Raw genomic sequence first — 22,620 nt, forward strand, 5'->3', positions numbered from 1 at the left:
GTTCATGCTCTGTCTCTCTCTGTCCCAAAAATAAATAAACGTTGGAAAAAAAAAATTAAAAGAGCTGAGAGTCTCTTTGTAGCTGGCCTTGAAGAAGCAAGCCATGCAAGGAAATTAATTCCGCCAATAACCACTTGAATTGGAAAAGGATCCAAGCCTCAGGTAAAACAGAAGCCCCAGCCAACACCCTGACTTCAACTCAGCTGTATCTAGATTTTTGATCCACGGAAATTGAGAGATAATACATCAGTGTTGTTTGTGGTAATTACTTATGCAGCAACAGAAAGCTTATATACACAGCTAAGGAGCTGCAGAGTCAGGGTTCAAACACAGGTCCACTTGTCTCCAAAGCTTGTCCTTTATATTATGTGAGACCACATCTGGTTTGGTTTTTGTTTGTTGGCTTCCTTGCTTGGTTGGCATGGAGGAAGGTCTTAGCAGAAGGAGATATGAAAGACATTCAGACACCACGGCTAAGGTCTAAGCCCCAACACAAAGGACTTGAATGATGGCAGTAACAGTGACCATTTAAAAAGTGGGGAACCTCCAAGTGTTGGGAGATGAAGGATGGGAATGGACAAGCATTTTATCTCCTCTTGCCCAGGAAATAGCTTGTGGGAATGTAGAGGCAGCAATGTTCATACAGAGACAAGCTGATCCCTAGTGTTGGATGAGCCACATGAAATTGCCAACGTGATTGTTTTTGACATACACAAATGCAATTACATATGCTTCAACAAGTACATGCAAGGACAAGATTTAACCAGCAGTTAGGAAGTGCCAGGTCAGAGACCAGACGCTGGGAAGAAACCAAGAGCTCCGCAGGGAAGGTCTTCTTGAGTGGGAAGAGAGATGAACGGGGATATGTCAGGGCAAGGGTTCAGAGCCAAGAGGAGCAATGTCAGTGATCACATTCATGCCCCAACCATGGGGAATTTTAATTGAAGACTCTGCACAACTGTGGGAAGGATGAACACCTATAAAACCCAAGCTTAATCTTCGAATATCTGACTTCAATTTAGTAGTATCCTGTGCATGAATGAGGAAGCACAGGCAGAGTGTTCATGGCTGGGATGGGGTTATACCAATATGGAATTAATACAAGGGTCATAAAGAATACATCCCACACACCTAGTGTAATAGTTGGCATGTGGTAAGTACTAAATAAATGGCAATCTTATCATCTGGCACTTATTTGGTGACAGAAAATTGCCTTGCCACATAAGACGAAAGCAAGGGTGAGTCATTTCCAAATACAAGGATAAAAAGGAGACGTATGAGGCCCTCACAGAGAAAGCCAGAATCAGGCTGGAAAATATTTAATTCTTTGGTCAGTGAACTTCCTCTTTTGCGTGGCACGGGAGAAGGGCAGCACCCTGGACAGCACTACAGGAGTCATGGCGCTCTTGCTCCAGATCACCTGTCCATCAAGAGCAGGGTTCTCCATCTGAAGGAGTCCAGGACCCACAGGCGTGTGGTTTTCATCACAGGAGCCCATAGACGGGACTCCACTCTGGAACAGTAATTGTTCTGTTTAAGCCTCCTGATCAGCAATAGGATCTGGGTGGATAGTGTAGCATGAGGCCCGGGGGAGTAAGTCAAGTGAGAGAGGCCTCAACACTGCCTACATGCCAAGGACCCTCAGGAGCCTGCACTATAATTATTGTAGTTGTCCCAGCCCCAGAATCCCACCGGCAAGTAATTTCACATGTAGTTATGCTTTCGGCCCTTCCTCTCCTTTTATTCTCCACCTTTCTCCACGTTCCTTCTTTCCTTCCCTCCATCTCCCAAACAAATCCCATAAAGTCCACCTCAGGATGCAGAGGAATCAACCCCAAGGTCACCTCTCACCCCGGCCCGAGGCTGCTCTCCAAAGAGAGAGCAGCCTGTCATGTTCCCTGACATCGTCAAAGAAATCCCAGATGATGATATTTCCCTCCACCTTCCTCCAGACAAGACTCTTTGACTTTCTATCTTTAGATCAACTGTCTCTTCCTAAAAGCTCACCTTGGGCTCAGAATGGGAATATAATTACTAATAGGAGAACCTGAGCAAAACGCTGGTCCACATAGGTCAGAATGGCTGTGATATGGCCAAGGCTCTATTCATTAATTACTTAACTGATAACTAGCACAATATGCCCGATGAGTGATTTAGACTAGGCACCGTGTTAAATGTTTGACAGTCGTTTCTAATCCTCATGTCAACCCTACGAGGGAGGTACTATTATTATCCACATTGCATAGATGAGAAAAGTGAAAGGTTAGGTAACCTGCCCCAGCTCCCATCACCAGGAGGTAGCCGTGCTGGGACTCCAACTTGGTCTGTGTGACACCTGGTCTATGCACTTAATCGCCCTGCCCTATTACCCTCCTATGTGTATACGGGCTTCTACCCACACTGTTGCTCTTACACCTGTCACTGGCAATCTCACTGGTGATAAAGCAAAGTCCTGTCTTCCAACTCCCTGATGCTCATCCTGGGCCCCCTACTCACCTGAGTGCCACCCTCCTTACATGACAGTCATGGCTCTCTTGATGTTAGGCTGTCCTGCCCCAGCCAGGCCTGCCTCATTTGAAGAAGGAACAAGGTAACATGTCCGCATTTCAGGACAAGCAGGTGACACACCTACATCTCAGGGCCAGCCGCAAGGCACCAGGGGACACCAAAGGCAGAGAGGACTGGGAGAATAGGCCCTTCTGTTGCCTCCCAGTCACAAGATGCGAGAGTCTTGACCACATGGGGGGGCATTGTTGTCAGTGGCCCAGAGTTTAGCCATTAGAAGGGTGGGGAGGGAGAAACGAGCATGCAGTTCATAGAGCATCACCTAGGGCCTCTGGGCAGTTATTTAAGAACTACCAATGGACCAGGACCAAGGAGACCAGAAGACAAAAGAGGAGGCCATTATAATAGCTGTAATAAAGTAACTAACCTGACTGGGGTAAATGGCTTAAAGGAAGTGGCCTTTATTCCCCTGGTTCCTCATATAATTTACAAGCAGGAATCCAAATTATATGGACACTTATAGTCCATATATAAGCTGTTAAATGAGGTCTGGCCTCCTTTGCCCTGGGAGCTGTGGGTCAGCGGCGTAAGGACAGTTCACCCCACCGGCACTGCTCTCCCCTGCACCTGTCCTTTGGCTATGAGTGCGAGGTCCCTCACTCCCTGAAGTGTAGAGTATGCATTATGCAGGGCTTGGGTATCAGCTTCCTGCAGCTGCTATAACAAACCTGGCAGCCTCAAACAATAGAAACATTTTCTCTCGTGGGTCTGAAAGCTACAGGTCTGAAATCAAGGTGTTGGTAGGGTTGATGCCTTCCTCGGCGGTTCTGAGGGAGAATCGATTCCATGCTTCTCTCCTAGCTTCTGGTGTTGGCCGACAATGCTTGGCACCCCCTGGCTTGTAGCTGCATCCCTCTGCATCTTTGTCCTCGGTTGTCACATGGACTTCTTCCCCGTCTACCTTCACATGGCCTCCTTAAAAGGATGCCAGTTGTAGGATCTAGGTTCTGGGTAGACAGGAATTTCAGTTCCTCAAGAGGAGGGTTCAAGATGCAGGTGGGGAGGTAGAAGGAGGAGGCCACCTTGAGTAGTCAATGTCCACGCCACCCTGAGGCACCGCCCCACTTAAAACATTTCACAGAAATCGAGCCCAAAGGAGGAAAGAAAGTCATGCACAGAACTAAGGCAATTCCCCCCACAGCTCGAAACAGCAGGCGTCCTCCCCCACAACGGGCAACATTTGAATCATCCAGGTAAAATGCCAGGTAACTCAACCCATCTAACCTCCCCTCCCCACAAGCTACCATGGAAAACAGGCAAATGCCTTCAGTCTCCTTTCCTCTACCTTCTCACCCCCAGGAGGGCTGGAGGACCCCAAGGGGCTCTGACCATGAAAGGAGAACGGGGCCCCCAGCCTCCCACTCAGCTAAGAACAATCCTGGGCAGGGGGGTTCGTGGCAAATCACAGAGCAGAACAGGATCGACCCATAGGTTCCCTCCTTTCTGCTGGTGCAGACTCTGCAGAACTGCATCCAATCTGGGCTAAGCAGATTAGTTCCCTCCCAGTGAAAAGTTCTGGGCAGCTGAGCAGGGCAGCTCCCTGCACAGTGGCAGGGGGCTGTCATTACAAGGCCCAGATAGGACATAATTACATGCTCCCCGGAGGGAGCTCCTAATCGAATTACAGGGTGTCTCCTGAGCAGGAAAGGCAGCCCGTGCTCAGAGGTGGCCGAGCAGTCCAGGAACAGACCCTCCGAGGAGCTGGTGCCAGGTGGGGGTTGGGCCGTGGAGAAGTTCAGGCCCAGAGGGCTCCATGGATCTCGCCGAAACTGGAAGAGGAGAGGAAGTATGCGTGGAGAGCAGGGGACCCCTGGTCTTCATGCCTTAGAAGTGAGTTCCAGTCCCATGTCCCCCTGGGCTTGCTGCAAACTGGAAGTGGTACAGAGCCAGAGGAGATGTCAGGAATTCATTCTGTTCATTCATTCATTCATTCATTCATTCGTTCAATGGACATTTTTTGGTGTCTCTATGATATGTGACAGGCATGGGGAAGAACTGGCTGCTGTTCTGGTCTGAGGACACGGCCTGGCTGGATACCATTTACTCCTGAGGCCAACCTGTACTTATATCTGTGTGTGCCCCACAAGCCAAGCCAATTAGCCAATCTTCTTCATTTTATTTTATTTTTTATTTTGAGAGAGAGAGAGAAAGAGAGAGAGGGGGAGAGAATGAGTGGGGGAGGGGCAGAGAGAGAGGGAGAGATGGAATCCCAAGCAGGCTCCATGCTGTCAGCACAGAGCCCGACGTGGGGCTTGAACTCACGAACCGTGAGATCATGACCTGAGCTGAGATCATGACCTGAGCTGAGATCAGGAGTCAGGTAATTAACCGCGCTCCAGCCATTCGTAATTAATGGCGCTCCAGCCATTCTTCCTGACCAGTCTTCCTGGGGCGACTGTAGGAGGAGGTCACCTCTAACGCCTCCAAACTGAATCCCAACAAAGGCCGGTGGCAATGCCTCTGTGAGGCCACAGCCTGAGGAGGACCCCTCTTCTATAGAAACTCTAAACTGGATGTGAACTGATTAGTTTTTATTTCAATTCTAGCTCGTTAACATCCAGTGTTCCATTAGTTTCAGGTGTACAATCGAGCGATCCAACACTTGCATACATCACGCAGTGCTCAAGACAAGAGCACTCCTTCATCTCTATCCCCTATTTCCCCCCCACACCCCCCCTTGCCCACCTCCCCTCTGGTGGCCATCAGTTTGGGCTCTATAGTTAGGGGTCTGTTTCTTGGTTTGTGTCTCTCTTTCTCTTTTTTTCCCTTTGCTCGTTTGTTTTGTCTCTTAAAGCTCCACATACGCAACTCCTTCAACACGCTTCATATCCTGCCAGACTGGGAACTCCCTGAGGACAGGGATTGGGTCTCTTCTCACTGTGTCAACTCACAGTGTGAGCTCACCAATGTCTGCTGGCTGTACCCTGAGAGCTGGACACCAGCCTCCTGCTTCCACTCTCCTGTTGCTTCCAGCCTCACTGATTGAGCCTCTCATAGGCTCTTGGGGGGCTGCGGCGGAGCCCCTCCTGCTCTCTTTGATCATCCCTCCCTCTAACTCTTGGTCCTAAACGCCCTCAGACACCTGAGGCTGATAGGCACAGCCTCAGAGGAGGCACCCCCGGATCTGAACACGTGGTCCTGTGCCAGCCTTGCCCTGTTCCCCAGGCAGCAGGCCAAAGCATCATCTGTTGGTAGCTCCTGATGGTGCAGTGGCACAAATAAGAATCCTCTGTGCACCGGCCTGGGCACGGGTGGGGCTGAGCCAGCAGTCAAGGGTGACGAGTCCAGACTTCTGAGTTGGGCGTTAAGGAGTTTATTTGGCCCTGGCCAACTTCTCTGAGCCCAGCTGCCCCTGAATTAAAAGGAAAGCAGCCAACTCTTGCTGTTAAGGAAGAGATGGGGGGATGCGCCCTTGGACTCTTCCATAGGAGAAGAAAGCCCGCTTTCAGCTTCATCACCTTATTCTGATGCTAAAATGTGGGACATAGTAGAAAGAATATGTGATTTAGAAACAGAAGATCTAGGTTTTTTAAAAAAAATTGTTTTAATGTTTATTTTTGAGAGAGAGAGAGAGAGACTGAGACAGAGCACTGGCAGAGGAGGGGCAGAGAGAGGGGGGGAGACACAGGATCCAAAGCAGGCTCCAGGCTCTGAGCTGTCAGCACAGAGCCCAGCGTAGGGCTTGAACTCATGAACCATGAGATCATGGCCTGAGCTGAAGCTGACTGCTTAACCGACTGAGCCATCCCGGTGCCCCAAGATGATGTAGGTTTTTTTTTTTTTTTTTTTTTTTTAATGTTAAAATTCTATATGAAATTTATTGTCAAATTGGTTTCCATACAACACCCAGTGATCTGATGTAGGTTTTGATACGTCCTTAAATCCCTGTGTTCTAAGGCAAATTACTTCATGTTTCTTAGGACTCTGTTACCTAATCTGAAGAAAGTGATAACGTTAACCCTAAAGTATTACAAAATCCTTATTTTTTTTTATATTTTCAAATAAATATTCCAAGTTTTATTGTGTAAGAAAAATAATAACAATAGTAGTCTTTTCCCCGCAGGTCTGAACGGTAAAGCCTAAGTAACCAATACTATGCCATAGTCTGATATATTCTGATATATTTCTAGTACCTTGATCTTCCCATGAGGTCACCTGCATCAAAATAACTTTAAACAATTAGTGCCTAATATTTTTAGAGCATTTCACATCAGACAGTTACTTTGAAAGTCAGCCCTTGGCTATGTTCATTCTACTCACTCCCTGACCCCCAAACTAGAAAGTGTATTTTCTACCAGCAGTCCACATGGGTTAATTAAAATGCCATTTCTCTTTGCTTTGGCTACAATCAAATTAACTCATTATAGTAACATGAGTTATCTTTTGCTATGTTTTATGGGGGAAAAAAATGAAAATCTAATTAATTTTCAGTGACTCTTCTAAAACACGGGTTCTATGAGGAAGGACAGATCATTAAAATGGCCTGTGATGGGGAGCTGGCAGGGAACCACTGGTCTAGCTGATGAAACCCACTAGCTTAGCAGGGGTTCTGAAAGATCATGGTCTGACAAGTAAATTATCTGCTCCATGTGTCCAATGGGCATTTGTGGATCTATCCAGGGAACGGGACAAAGTTCTGCATTGTGTAGGATGAAGAAGAGAGCGGTTCCTTGGGACTGGCCCCCTCTCAGAGACAGTGGCGACTTCACACTAATGCAACTCACTGAAACGGAGACTCTCGAGCTTCTTCATCCCGTGAAGTTCCTTCCATTTCTCCACCCAGGACTAGCGGTGGTAGATATTTGGCCTTCCCTTCTCATAGCCACAGCTGGGTCCGGCCACAGCCTCAAAACTCCTTTCCAGGATGGCCCCCTGGACAGTCACTATGAACTGACTGCAGCTGCCACAAAAGGAATCCTATCTTACACCCCAGCCCAGTGCCCAGGAACACAGGCAGCTGACAGAGTCAAACACTGTGTCACCTGGAGATGGGAATACTCTGGCTTCCGGGGAGTTCCTGGAAACGCATCCAGTTACAGCTCCAGACACAAAGAGGGGGCGCCTGCTGGCTCCGGCTAAGTCCAGCTGACCAGCTGTCGGGCAGGGGAGGGGTGGCAAAGGAAAGGCTGTCACTCTGTCCCTGGCGGGCATGGGAGGTAGGAAAGCTTTCTGTCTTGGTCTGGAACACAAGCCAGTCTGGAAACCCAAACCCAGGAAGAGGCTTTGAAAGTGACTCAGTACCCAAATAACACACTCGAAAATGACAGCAGCTCATCTGCTGACGCTAGTCTCCTGGAGAGGACAGACCAGAAGAGGATAAGGGGGAGGGGGGGAGGGGGGGGATGACCCTGGTAGCCTTGAGATTTGTGCCACTGAACATCACCCACTAGGAATGCTTTCTGTTGATCCGAGCAGAGGCCAACTTACTCTTGGCTACTGAGGCTGCGGTCAATGTGAATTTGATCCGGCCGGGGCCTCCAGAGGCGGCTATTTCTCCCATTCTCCAGCCTACCGCCCCAGCACAGACCACGGTAAAATCAGTGTTCTCTCTGAGGCACGGCAAACCTCGTTACGTGCCAGTTTTGAGGTGACAGATGATTGTCACACCCGGGACGTTTTTCGAAGTGACACTGCCCCCACTTATAGACACAGCTGCTTGGGTAGCTTACTGTGGAATCCGCACGGTAACTTCGTTTTTCCACTCCGCCATCTGGTTGCGGTAGATCAACTGCTGGGGCGAGGAGAGCTTGGCTTGACTCAGGGCAACCAAGACAGATCTGGCCAGTGGCCTCTGACATGGCCAAGCTGGCAAAGTATGGACCCGTTCGATTCCCTCTCTTGAGAATCTGAGGTAGAAGGTCTTTCCAGATAGGAGCCGAGAGCCACACGGAGAGAGGAGCCATGAAGCAGGACGGCTGGTCTGTGAGGTATCACTACAAGCTAGGAAGCAGCACGGGAGAAGGTCACAGAGAGAAGCGGAGATGCCTGGAGACAGAGACCACGTGGTCCAGAGGGGAGAGCATCAGAAAGAGAAGGTAGCCCCCAGGGCTCCCCTGCCTGCCTGAGAACTTTCTGCTACCAGTGCTAGTCTAGGCTGATCCTTACAGTTCAACCCTACTGTCTCAACATACAGTCAAGGCAAAGACTTTGTGGGTAAGGGAAAAAGAGCACCACAGTTGAGTGGTTTGCTAGCTGGGGGATATCAGTCTTCTGGGTATTATCGTGAAGCCCGTTCTCTCTGTCCAAATGACAGGCTTTGGTAAGGGATACCTACAGCTCATTCTTGATCACTCGAAGAAATCGCAGATCAGACGGTAGACACGAGGCAATCCAAGTACAGATGCCAGCAGTGTGAGGGATAAGAATAAAGAAGAAGACTTAAAGGAAGCGAGGAGGAAGGCGCTGAGTGTGACAGGGGTAGGAACCATAGCTTTCATGGCGCCAGTGCCTGGAGCATGTATGATAGAGAGAGAGAGATGATGCACCACAGGGTGTGTAGAAGAGACGGCGAGTGTAACAACAAAGTATTACAACAGGAAGTAAGGTGTGAGCAGGGGAATAAGGCAAACACGTGAAGATTTGCAGCCAGGGCCGTGAGCCCTAGCTACGGTGGCGGAGCACATCCTAGATGACCACAGCTCAGACAGAGAGCGTCCGGCAACAGTGGGGTTCACAAGGAGAAACCGTGTGGGATTCACAAGGACAGCATCTAAAGGTAGACAGATCAAGGCCAATGGCTCTGGAGAGAGATGGACGACGAGGGAAAAGCAGCAGTATTAGTCATCCGTAATCCATAATTCGTTCTGCACTCATATTCTGAGTTTGAGTTATTATCAAGATGTCACTCATTTTGGGGGCGCCTGGGTGGCTCAGTCGGTTAAGCGGCCGACTTTGGCTCAGGTCATGATCTCGCGGTCCATGAGTTCGAGCCCCGCGTCAGGCTCTGTGCTGACAGCTCAGAGCCTGGAGCCTGTTTCAGATTCTGTGTCTCCCTCTCTCTGACCCTCCCCAGTTCATGCGCTGTCTCTCCCTGTCTCAAAAGTAAATAAAAAAGGGGCGCCTGGGTGGCGCAGTCGGTTAAGCGTCCGACTTCAGCCAGGTCACGATCTCGCGGTCCGTGAGTTCGAGCCCCGCGTCGGGCTCTGGGCTGATGGCTCAGAGCCTGGAGCCTGTTTCCGATTCTGTGTCTCCCTCTCTCTCTGCTCCTCCCCCGTTCATGCTCTGTCTCTCTCTGTCCCAAAAATAAAAAAAATAAACGTTGAAAAAAAATTTAAAAAAAAAAAAAAGTAAATAAAAAAAAAGTTAAAAAAAAATTAAAAAAAAAAAGATGTCACTCGTTTTGAAAGCACCAATTAAAGGACCCAAGACAGGGCACGGTCTATGTCATAAAGAACTGGTTCATGAGCCTCCCCACCAAGTGGTGACCGGCTTGGGCTCAGGCTCAGGTTAAGGAGGCTGCGTCCATTCATGCTGACTGTTAGCTAGAGGGGCCCAGGAGGGTGCACATCCGTAGCTGAAGTCAAATGTATACACGTACCTCATGGTGACTCCATTTTCAGAAAAACAAATTTCTCCATAATGAGTAAGTTCCTCCTTCAACTTTACCTTCTTCTCTGTGTATACAGGTAATTTCCTACTTGGGTACCTGGTAGGTGGTAGGGATGGGAATATAATTCCTATGAATGATAACTACCATGCCACCTGAGAATGTTTACCTAGTACTTTCCTTTGTGGTCATTTAGCAAAACTCTCAAAGCATTTGATTCCTGCAAAATGTTTCTGGACTGTGAAGAATTTAAATATGAGGACTTTGCTCTATTTGCAGATCAAGGAGTTCTCTCTTTCCAACTGTCAATTATATATGACTGGCTCTAGGCCAGGGCTCCCTATTGCTTCTAGAAGTGAAGCTTAGTTTCTCTTTTATTTTATTTATTTATTAAGTTTATTTATTTACTTGAGAGAGAGAGAGAGAGAGGGAGGGAGAAAGCGCGAGTGGAAGAGGCGCAGAGAGAGGGAGAGAGAGAATTCCAAGCAGGCTCTGAGCTGTCAGCACAGAGCCCAACACAGGGCTCGAACTCACGAACCATGAGACCGTGACCCAAGCTGAAGTCGGACGCTTAATAGACTGAACCACACAGGCGTACCTACTTTCTCTTTTAAAAAACAAGAAAACAATAATACATCTGGGAAGGCGATAAAAGGCTGGACAGTTAGAAAGTCCTGCCCACTCACCCACCTTGCTTTGTCCCTTTCTATCTTTCTTGTGAATGAACAAGGAAACTTTGACCTTAAGAACCAGAAAAGTCAAAACAAAATAAACAAGGCTGATGGCAGTACCTTCACTGGTATTCCTTTATTAATACTGCCCAAAGCCCAATGAGCTCCTCTCTAAGAAAGGAAGCCTTCTTTGAGGAGAAGTCTATTTCATTTCCTGACTGGCCAGTCATGTGATCCTCTCGAATCACAATATTCCTTTCCCCTCAAACCAACCTAATGTATCCTCAACCCCGCAGCACTGAGCTGTCTCATACCAGAGGGCAATCCAATGTGAGAAGAGCAGGGGTGGCCACACAGGACGCTCTGCTACATAGGGTCTCTGACCAAGTGAGGTACAGGGAATGCTGACCGATCCAAGGTTGCCAGGAGACCCTGCACCCTAGACCCCAAAACAAATTGACCAGGAAGACTCTGGACTTCCAGAGATTTTTATAAACATGTAAAGTTTAAGTAGACTTTGGGTGCTTTGTGGATCCTGGAGTTGGGATATGTCCTTCTTTTTTTTTTTTTTTTTAATTAATTTATTTATTTTGAGATAGTGCACAAGCGGGGGAGAGGTCGGGCATGGGGGGTGTGGAGGAAGAGAATCCCAAGCAGGCTCCAAGCTGTGAGCGAACCCATGCACCGTGAAATCATGACCCGAGCCAAAATCGAGAGTCAGATGCTCGATGACTGAGCCACCCAGGCACACCGGAATATGCCCTTCTTTGACATAATCTTTGACAGTTTCAGTAATTAAGATGAAAAAATATATATCAGGGCCTTTCTGGGCACAACATCCAAAGCTTCTGCGAAGAAAGCCACATAGCCACATAACCTATAATCGTTCCTTTGGACCCAGAAGGAAAAGAGCTGTAGTTGAACAACCCTATTTGAAATGTCCATTGTACTGTTAAGAACCCCATTCAACTACAGGCTTAGATACGGAATCCCTTCTCCGGGACTACTTGGAGCCAAGTACATAGCTCCGCTGTGAGTTCCACAAAGCCACGAGTCCTGGTGACCGACTGTTTCCCTTAAAGCTGGAGAGAGATCTCCTTACTGGAAGTCCGGCACTGAAGGCAGAAGAAAAGAGAGGGGAAGGGATGTCACCTGATCCCACCCTCATAAAGTTTGCAGCTCGTGACTTTTCTCAAGCACAGGAAGGGCATTCTCCGGGCAAATAATCTCCCTTGCTGGCACGGGAAGAGTCTATTCTAACACCAAAGAATAAGGAAAAAGCCTAGTATGTTTTAGTTAAAGTGTAGGAGGGGCGGATTGTGTCCTGGAGCAGTCCAGAGTTTGATGGAAAGATTCCCTGAGGTTGAAACTTTATAGAGAAAGCACCTCTGGAGGGGAATGGCCTGCATCATTTTGAAAGAAAAAAAAAAGTCATTATTTCATGGAACAAGGTCTTGTCTGCAATTTACCAGCATTGCCTAAAAGATGTCCCAGCTATGCTTGTCACCTTTTCTCAGTAAATCACTAAGATGGTTTTTCCCCCGCCGTTGGGCCCAACAGTTTTCTTCCTGAACAGTCTCAAGGTGAACCAAGAGATTAAAAATAGCCCATAATACGTTATTATTCCCAGTTAAGATACTAGTCACATAATACTGTTGGATTTGTACTTCCCAGAGCACCTTTCACCCAAGAATTTCTACACACTTTCCAAAGTTAACATTGTTCTGATGGATAAAAACAAGAAAGTCCAAACTGGGAGGGAGAGACATCAAATCAGTAGCGTCTACAACGTCCTTGCCAACTCTTAACTTTCTATCCTATCTAGCTGTGTGATATTAGACAAGTCACTTCCCCTCTCCGGATCTCAGCTTCATAATTTGTAAGTGGGAGGGCAGGTGCTTTCTGGCTTTTACATTCTAATTTTGTTGGAAACTATGTGGCACAGCTAATACTCCATTCTTCTTTGAAGGAGGCCTATGCCATTTAATTACAGGAGGTCTTGACATTTGCCTGTCTGACGTCAGGGACTCTGACTATTCTCAGAGACCCCAAAGGTCTATGAGCTGCAGTATTCTATTATTTTGCAGAAGCGTGCTGTGAGCCTGGGATACAGGTGCAGGCACACCGTTTAGTGAGTGAGATTAATGTGCCAGCAGCACGCATATATATCTCCACGAGGTTTTGCTATTGTCTGCAGTAGGCTCAAAGGCCATAATTCTAAGGATGTGCTTTAGGGGTAGCCACAAAGGTGGGGATTCTTCTAGATCATGAAGATGTCAATCGGATCCCTCGCGAATGTCGAGAGTTTATTGTGATGTGGGTTTAAGGTCGTCACGTACCCACCCCCCCGCTTCATCTGCTTCACTACTACATCCTTGGTGAAGGCTGCTTTCGAAACTTGAGTGGTGTCACACACACGGCAAAGAGCTTTCATTTCTCTTTTACTGAGCTTATCTCAACCACAGCACTTCTCCCATGTGTTTTGATTTGTCTATATGCCTAGTACCCTCTTCACCGGAGAAGATTCTTGAGAGCTGAAATGCCAGCTTGTCCTACTCACTTATTTATCTCCAGTACCTTGTAATGTATCTAGTATGTGGCAGACACTTAATAAATGTTTGTTGAATGACCGAGCACCTTTTCTGAGCAGGCACCGTGCTGCAGGTGCATCTTCTGCGTATTTGTATATCGTACTTATCACCCCCCTGCAGGATAGATACTACAATTCCTGTCATCCCAACAAAATATCTGGGGCTCGGCCAGGTGAAATGACTTGTTCAAAGCTACACAACTGGTGACGGATTCACATCTGTTTGTCAGACTTCAAAGTTCATGGTTGTCTATCCTACCGTGGTGCTAAGGACATCAATGAAGAAGTAAAGCATAAAATAAAACCGCACGAGTGAATTCATCACCCAATAGCATTGACAGGGCACAGGCCTGGCTTCAACCTGAATAGGTTTTTGGAAGAGGGTAATGAGGGCAAGATCCACGGTGCTCCGGAGCTCGGTAGGCAAAGAAAGCTGCACAGAGAGGGAAGGACTGGAAGGCGGAACTGCTCCAGGCATCGCACAGCTTCTGTCTAGGTGCCCTGAGGGCTTCAATTTCAGTTTCCAGATTGGCATTGCAATTAGCAAGGTCTCAGGGCAGGAGCTGGGTTCTAGCTGAGTTGGAGTTGCAAGCTGGAACTGGAAAGCAAGCCTTCTGGATTCAATTAAGCAGGTCATCTGAAAAGCCACTTTGCTTCCTGGGTCTCATGGTTTGGCTAAGAGCTCTAACGCCTTTCAACTCTAAGTTGGGACCAAGAGCATCAGGAGCTTATTAGAAACACGGGATCTCGAGCCCTACCCTCGACCTTTTGAATCGTAATCTGCAAGGTTCCTGGGTGGTTCAGAAGCACGTTAAAATCCAAGAAACATTACTCTAGAAGATATTCTAAGGTCCTTTCTGGCTCTAATATTTTGGGAGTTTAGATTAGGAATCTTCACAATAACCAAAAAACTAACATGTGTATTAACTAGGGGTTACGTAGAGATTCAAGAAGCCCGATCACCTCAACAGCGTCTTCTGAAGAATACTGTTCATTCACTGATACTGTTATTAATGGCCTCATTTACTGAGCACTTAGCATATACAGACAACACTGCATATGGTATTTTGAATCGTAACAGCCCTCCAAGAGAAACATTATTATCCCTTTTTTACCGATGAGGAAATAATCTCACAAATTAATAAAATGTCCCCCAAATACCTGGTTCCATCAGAACTAGAGCCAGAATCTTAACCCAAAGTACATACAGCCCATGGTTTTTCTGCTACATCATACTGCCACTATTTGTAAAATTACAATCTACAGGATCAAGGGTAGGGCTACGATGTGAAGACAGACTAGCAGGTTATGAACTCATCCTTCCGCAAGGAAGAAAACCAGAAAGGTAGCCCAAAGTCTACCGAAGTCTAAAAACTGATGGGGAGGAAGAGATGGCGACATAGCTTGTTCACGAAATCCTGGAATACCTGGACCAGAATCGGAAATGTGTGGAGGCTGATATACATGTAGAACCGATATCAGAAGTGATCACTCATGAGGTCCATTTACACCAGGATATTATTCAAGCTGAAAACACAAAGAGATTTGAGGAAGGGTCAGTCATACCCAGAGACCCAAAGTGCACAACTGATTCTTAATGAGACAAAGAAACCGGGAGCCAAGCCTCTGATCTGTCAAAAATTACTCTTCAGTGCCTTTGGTAGATAGGCACTGAACCGGAGAAATCACTAGTCCGTCAAATCATGGCCAATGCTGTGGTCTCGAGATCACCGAGTGCCCGACCAAAACCTCTTATATACTGACACCGCCGTAAGCACGTGAAGTTGCGTGGAGTCTGTCTTCCCAGCGAGAGCCTGTCCTTCATTTGTACGTACAAACACTCTCTCCAGAGCACATATAAATGGACAGTATTCTCTAGAAGCACAGGTTTTTACTTAGGCTAATGAATGATTATCCCTCCCAGCAAAATGACTAAACAGAGCTCTAATAAATCAATTTGTCAATGCCTATTTCATTGTGGGAGACGATATCCCCTGTTCCATCTTTGGCTAGTGCACACAGGACCTAATTTGAGTGCCCGTGTCTACGGTTCCGAAAATCCTGGGGCTGGCAGGAACTGCAAAAAGATGCGACCCTGCCTCCGGGCAAGGAAACGACCATTGTTCTCACTTTGCAGATGAGACAGTGCAGTTCTAGAGCCGAAACTAAACGTCTCGCCCAAAGTCACATTAGTAGTAAGGAATTGAGGGAGGACAAGAACAGAGTCCCCGGATGGCTGGTCTGCTATCAGCAGGATCCAACCCCTTTTGAGCCCTGTCGCATGACTGGACCTGGGAGGAAGCACTTCCATGACACCTCTCCTTCGGTTCTATGGGCTCCCTTCTCTGTGCCCTCCTTCCTTCACCCTCTTACAAACTATGTGTTTTCATTTCCCACTCAAGGTGTTTTTAGCAGGTTCTCGGAGCAGTCTGACATCCCCCTCCCCTTCCTCAATGCCCCTTTTGTCCTTCACGCCTCCTGTTTCTGCTTATTGTTTGTGGACACGAGCAAGAATTCAGAGACAAGTTTACCCCTTACCACCCCCACCTTTTCGGCCACCCTGCAAATCCTGGGGAAAGTCATTCTGTTGCTTCTTCAGAGCTATCCATCTGAGAAAACAGAAACAAAAACGGAATACCCAGCACAAGAAGGTTCAATGGGGAGAGCCCTTATAGTGATCGAGGTAACAGAAGTGCAATAACCACAGTGTCTGAAGGACTCAGTGGACCTTCACGAACCAGAGAAGCGTTCCAGGAGCATTCTAAACTACGAAGGGAGATGACCACAGTGAGGATGTATTTTTCTCCCATAGTTCCTAAGAGGGGCTTCCCTATGTTGCTCAGTCAGATCTTGGAGCTCACACCTGTGACTAAAGGCAGGCAGCCACTGCCCTGGGAGCTCTGCTTCTGCAAGACACCTCCAATACCCAAGCTGTATTGACTCATCTCACCTAGACTGGGCCGACCTCACACCATAAAATAGCCTACGGGCATGTACGGTGATTGCCAAAGTTCAACCACCTCAGCAATTTCCCAATTGAAGGAGAGACGCCTGGAATCTGGCTATACAAGACAACTGCAGTGTGGTCCCGGGTGGGGGGCGGGGGGGAGCCAACGGCACTTGCTTCCCTGAGGATGCCCCCGACTGAGCTGGCGCCACCTCAGAATGGAAAGGAACAGCCTCGAGGTTCCTATGAGCCTTCAGCGTGAGGAGAGGAGGAGGAAGGAGAGACCCCACGGGTCTCCCAGCTCCTGCTTAGTCACGAGAACTCTCCAAAATCGGACATCAAAACTTCTGTCACCCCACACCTCCACCAGCCATCATTCTGAGTTCCCCCGAGGAATGTTCTGTGTCCTTAGATCCTGCCACAGGATTCCCTGCCCAGAAACACTGTAAGGTGAGAAAACCGAAGGAAGGTTGGGAAGTGGAACCAGCCAGGAGTGCCTGCCGATCCTGCGCACCTGTGCTGGAACCCAAGTCTGACATTAACGCGCCACGAGGAAGAGTTTTAACGACAGAGGAGATGACAAGGGATGGAGGGGGGCGGATAGAATATGGAAAGGTTACTTACACAGTTTCGTCATTCTTGAACTCCAGCTCCCCGTACACGTCTTCAAAATCCTCACCACCACCCTTGGCTGTCCCCTCTACTGTCCTAAAGGGGACGATTACTGTGCCCCGGGCACCTGATGTCCGCAGAACCTTGACTTCCAGGACACCAATACTCTCACTGACACGAATAGTATCACACTCAAAAGTGAAGATGCCTGCGTGATCATCATCCAAGATGGTGACTGTGGCCACGTAAGGGGACGCCAGGATGGCCCGAGGCAACGGCAGACTATTGAGTACTATTGGAGGAATCCCTTCCTCTGGTTGCTCCTCCTCCATCCGGACATTGCTCAACCTCACGAAGAAGTGTTCGTCCTCCTCAAAAATGTCATCATCAATGATACCCACAGAGAACTCCTTCTGGGTCTCTCCTGGCTTCAGAACCACAGTGCCCTCTGTGAACTCGTAGTCAGCCCCTGCATTGGCAGAACCATCCTCTGTTTTGTAGTCCACATACACGGTCTTGGACATGTCCCCCCCTTTCCTCACCACTGTCAGGAGTACAGCCCCGCAGTTCTCCAGGCACTGGTAAGAGCATGGGTCAAAGAAGACCTTTGAGACGAAGTCCTCGGGCTCATTGGTGTGCACCTCGCTTATGCTGGAGGCCTTTTTGGCTTGTTCTGCTGCATGCTTCTTCAGAATATTGCCTGCGCCGGTCATCATACGGGTCGCTTGGATCCGGTAGAAGGCACGGCTCTTCTGCTGATGGGAAAGAGCATAGTAATTGGCCATCTCTACCAGCTGATCTAAGTCCTTCTCTGGGTGTTTTTGCTTCAGATCCTTTAGAATCCGGATCATCTCCCTGCGGGACTCATCCACTTCCTTCCCTTCCAGGGGCACTAGGTTCCCATCCAGGAAGTGGGAATTCATCATTTTCCCATCCATCTCAATGCCCTTGGGGTGGTTACCCTCTGTCTCTATGATAACCCCTCGGTGTTTATCGGTGCGGTACTTTTTGTGCATGTATTTGTAGAAGAGCAGCCGCCTGTCTGCCACCCAGGCCAGAAGGACACACACTGGAAAGAAGAAGAGAGTGAGAAGGCCTTCCCAAACCTGAACCACACCAGGAGAGAAGACTGCCAGGATCATATAGAGCCAGATGTAGGCAAAGATACTCCAGGCAGCAGTGATGAGGAAGACCCGGAGGTGCTTGATCTTACGAGTCTCTCCGTCAGGGATCACGGAGACGCAGATTCCAATGATGATGAACATGTTAAAAGCCGCACTACCTACGATGGTAGAAGGTCCCAGATCCCCAGCGATGAAGCCATGACCACACACCTCAATTAAAGACAGAAGGATCTCCGGAGCAGAGGAACCCAGGGCCATGAGGGTCAGGTTGGAGACAGTTTCATTCCAGACCCGAATTGTTGTCGTGCTGGTCTCTCCGTTGGGCTTTTTGACGGTCACCTCTCTCTCTTGAGAAGTGATGACTTCAATAGATGCCATGAAGCGGTCAGCAATGATGGACACCCCAAGGAACATGTAGATCAGGGCCACAAAATAGACAATGACCCTGGCAATCTTGTCCCCAAGGGAAGGGTTCTCCGGGTACCAGATTGGTAGGATGACACCCTCCTTGCAGTCCGAGGACTCTGAGCAGGACTCATTGTTCTGTCCTGTGCTGGGCACATCCCCTGAGCCACCAGCCTCCGCCCGGAGACCATTCAGGAAGAGCACAAAAGTAATCAGCCCAAAATGGAGGAAGGCAGAGGTGAGAGGCTGTAACCTTAACCACGCCATACACAAGACTTAGCCGCTGGCTTCCACTGCAGCACCAATGGTCCTCCCGATGGGCCAGAGACCTAGAAGAGACCAGAGAGGCAGGAAAAGGCATGAGGAAAAGGGGGACAGCAAATGGCGGGTTCCCACCAATACAAACCGACGTTTCACCTTGAGCGACATATTGCACTAACATATGGGGCAGTCTCTCACTTGGAAAAAAAGATGTCAATGGGAAGCACGAATAGCTGCTCTGTCCACAGGACCATCTGGTGGAGACTCGGTTGAAGAATGGCTTAAAATAGCTGGGAATACTGGTAATGGAAACATAAGTGATACCCTTCTAGTCCTGTCTCAGGCCCCACTGTTATCTGTGAGAGTTAAGAATCAACCGAAAATAGGCCAAGCATGACCTGAATCTTCATCCCCACTTATACTGTTTCCAGGCTTCTTCACCCCTACCATTTCCATACTCAAGAATTCTGCATGGCATACGTGCGCCAGGGTATACACCGAACTTTTTTCACGGATGACTCCCCCAAAATAAAATACGTTGCCCTTTGTGCAATTGAGCCCACCTGGGAAAACTTCCTTCCCCAAATGCAAAACTTCTACAGGCAAGCCGTAATTCTGACATTGCTTGGGGAATCAAGAGGGTTGATCGGGTGGCGAATGCTACCTGCAGTATAGCTAAACGGGGGCCCTGAAAGCTGTGCTCAAGCCCCAATACCCAGCAGCTCTTTTGAAAACTTGCTTACGAAACAGCTGAGGCATCCAGTTACAGGAAGATGAAATCAGTCAGCCACTCAAACTCCACACCCAAACACTGGAAGGGCCGAGTGATAGAGATCACCATGACTGGAACGTACAAGTAGCTCTCAAATACTTTTTTTTTTTTTAAATCGTAGACACGATTTGGGGGTGAAATGCAGCCTCATCCGCCGGCCTCAGACCAGTAAGAGCGGAGCACGAATTCAGGAGAATGAGAAGAAACTCAACAGAAACTACGGATTCATCTTTCCACTCATTGCCTCATTCAGACGCAAGGAGAATGCAAATATCCATGTGATAGCTCTAAAAAAAAAAAAAAAGGAAAAAAGCTATTTGCCCATTTGTCCACCTCTGCTGCGCCCGTGCGGGGTACCTTTAGTAACAGAAGAATGCTGATTTGCGTCTGTACAGTACCTTAAAGGATTCAAAGTCCTGTCCTCCACATCCGTCCCCCTTTCTCCACTGTTTCCCATCTCAGAATATGGCACCTCCATCCACCCTGTTACTCATGCCAGACAATGGGTATGTGTCTGCAGGCCTTCCCCCTTGCTCCTGTCCCTTGTGCACCCAGCACTGAAGCCTAGACTCTCCCCCCACCTCTACCAAAACCATCACAGCCACCATTACTCCTCACCTCACGAATCTACTGCAGTGACCTCCTGACCGAACTCTCCACTCCATTTCCTCAGACAGCAACAGTCGCCTTTTCTAAAAACTCCAAACCTACACTGTCACATCCCTACGTGAAGCCCTTCCGTAGTTTCTGCTTATCCTTAATATAAAGGTTCTTTACCATCACTTCTCCGCCTTTTGGCTAAGATCAAGTGTGCTATCTGTTCTCATCAGTTTCAAGATTCTTTACCATGACCTACAAAGTCTCCCCCTTTATCTTCTGCCACTCTCCCTCTTACTGCATTTCAACAGCAATGGACTTCATGTCTGGCCCTGGATGGCACCAAGTTATTTTCCACCTCAGGACCTTTGCACACATGACATCATCCACGCACACCTGAAATGACTATTTCTTCTTGGTACCCCTACTCTTAACAAGGCTTTAGATCTTAGCTTAATATCACTGTCTCAGAAAAAATTACTCTCACTCCTAAAGATGGTCAACTTTCCCTGTTATGTCTTCTCATCACACTGTCCTTTTCCTTCATGGCACTCATGAAACTTTGAAATTACATGTTTATTTGTGGGGTTATATAATGAATGTCTAACTCATCCATTAAACTGTGAATAAAATCAAGGCAGAAAGACTGCGTCTATTCTGTTTATCGTCGTGTCCTAAGTAGTCAATTAGTGCGTTCTCAGCAGCTGTATGTTATTGGAATAAACAAATATAGCCACTAAGGAAGAGTCCTCAGTGCTATGGACTGAACTGTGTCCCCCAGACCCCGCCATTCATATGATGAGCCCCTAGACCCCAGTGTGACTGTACTGGGAGGCAGAGCTTTTAGGAGGTAATTAAAGTTAAGTGCGGTTATAAGGGTGGGTCCTACTCTGATAGGATTGATGGCTTTATAAGAAGAGGAAGAGAGAAAGCACTCTCTCTCCACCACATAGCCAGAAAGTGGCACGGGCAAGCCAGGAAGAGAGCTCTCTCCAGAAAATGAAATGGCCGGACCTTGATCTTGGACATTCTAGCCTCCAGAACTGCAAGAAAATGGTATTTCTATTGTTTAAGCCACCCAATCTGTGGTGTTTTGTTATGGCTGCCTGAGCAGACTAATACACTCAGACATCAGCCTTCTTTAAAGCCATTTTATGACCTGGATTATAGCCATTTGCTTTAGAAAACAATATAGAGATCTCATAGACATATCCTGACTAGATTTTAGAGGCTACGTATGACCTCTTTAAATTGTACTCAAAGAGAAATTCCCTTCAGGACACAGTACACCTTGGTGCATACTGTAATCATGAAGGCCTCCCTTCCAAAGAGCTCCATGGATTAACTTGGTTTCATATTCCCCAGAATGGCAGCCAAGTGCTGAGGCCCACATTCCCCACGGCCCAGGTACTTGGGGTCATCACAGCAGGTGCGTGGGGCTCTGACCGCCCTCAGAAAAGAGGATATGAGGATGACAATGGAAGAGTGGGGCAGCTGAAGGTGTTCCGTATCCATGTTCAAAGGTCGAAAAGTCTCTCAAAATCTGCGATGAACGCAGATCCCCCCACCCTGGAGAAACGTGGACAGAGAAGGATCTTGGCACTTAGCCTTGACCTCTGAAAACCCTCCATTTTGCGGATTCTGATAAGCCCCATGCAGTAGGAGACAGAAGGTGGGCACAGCTGGAGCAGCTCTTTGATCAGAAGCCAACATGGTGACCGGAGGAGGCAGCTGCGTGGGCCAGCCAACCTGAAGGAGGTGGGCTATCCACAGGTTAGGGAAGAGGGCTGGCTTTCTGAAGCCAAAAGACATGGGACACTTAGGTAGTAGAGTTTTCCTGATTAACAGGGGACAGGGCTTCCTCTTCTCCCACCCGGCAGGGGGATAAGGATCGTGGTCTTTGCTCTCCTAGGTCTTGCAAACCACCTGCGACCACTGGTTTTCTGGAGAATACGCTGTCATGTGGTCAGAATGAGGAGCCACACTAGAAACACTGTTCCCTGGGGGCCCCTGGGGGGCTCAGTCGGTTAAGGGTCCGACTTCGTCTTGGGTCATGAGCTCGCCCTTCGTGGGTTCGAGCCCCGTGTCGGGCTCTGTGCTGACAGCTCAGAGCCTGGAGCCTGCTTCGGATTCTGTGTCTCCCTCTCTCTCTGCCCCTCCCCTGCTCATACTCTGTCTCTCTGTCTCTCTCTCTCTCAAAAATAAATAAACATTACCAAAAAAATAATAAAAAGAAAGAGAGAAAGAAAGAAAGAAAGAAAGAGAGAAAGAAAGAAAGAAAGAAAGACTGTTCCCTGAGAAACAAATAAACTGAAGGCAAAGATGAAAGAAAACAAGGCAGGAAGGTAGCTAGTAAATGCCTACACCAAGTTCTTGGAATTGACGGTGGAAAATGATCTGTGAATTCCCAGTTGTTCCTTCCGGCCCTGCCAGGAAATGGTTTCTGCCCGAGATGTCAGGGGGACAGTGGACACGGTGGACAGACACAGCCAATAGTCATTTTTGTGTGTGTGCTGTTACCCCAGCCCCA

The 22,620-nt window shown here is 48.1% G+C and overlaps 1 protein-coding gene across 7 annotated transcripts in view; it reads right to left on the reverse strand.

Annotated features, from left to right (window-relative positions):
* Positions 1 to 18,784, reverse strand: part of SLC8A3 (solute carrier family 8 member A3) — a 127,504-nt gene extending 108,720 nt beyond the window's left edge. For all 7 annotated transcript variants that reach the window (XM_040477545.1, XM_040477544.1, XM_040477547.1 and 4 more), the window contains exon 1: positions 16,944 to 18,784. In XM_040477545.1, the coding sequence (XP_040333479.1) occupies positions 16,944 to 18,727 (1,784 nt within the window). In that variant the 5' untranslated portion in view covers positions 18,728 to 18,784. The remainder of the gene's footprint in view (positions 1 to 16,943) is intronic.
* Positions 18,785 to 22,620: the final 3,836 nt, after the last annotated feature.

Source organism: Herpailurus yagouaroundi, unplaced genomic scaffold (genome assembly GCF_014898765.1).
Source record: "Herpailurus yagouaroundi ecotype Mexico unplaced genomic scaffold, PumYag 141, whole genome shotgun sequence".
NCBI classification, from domain to species: Eukaryota; Metazoa; Chordata; class Mammalia; order Carnivora; family Felidae; genus Herpailurus; species Herpailurus yagouaroundi.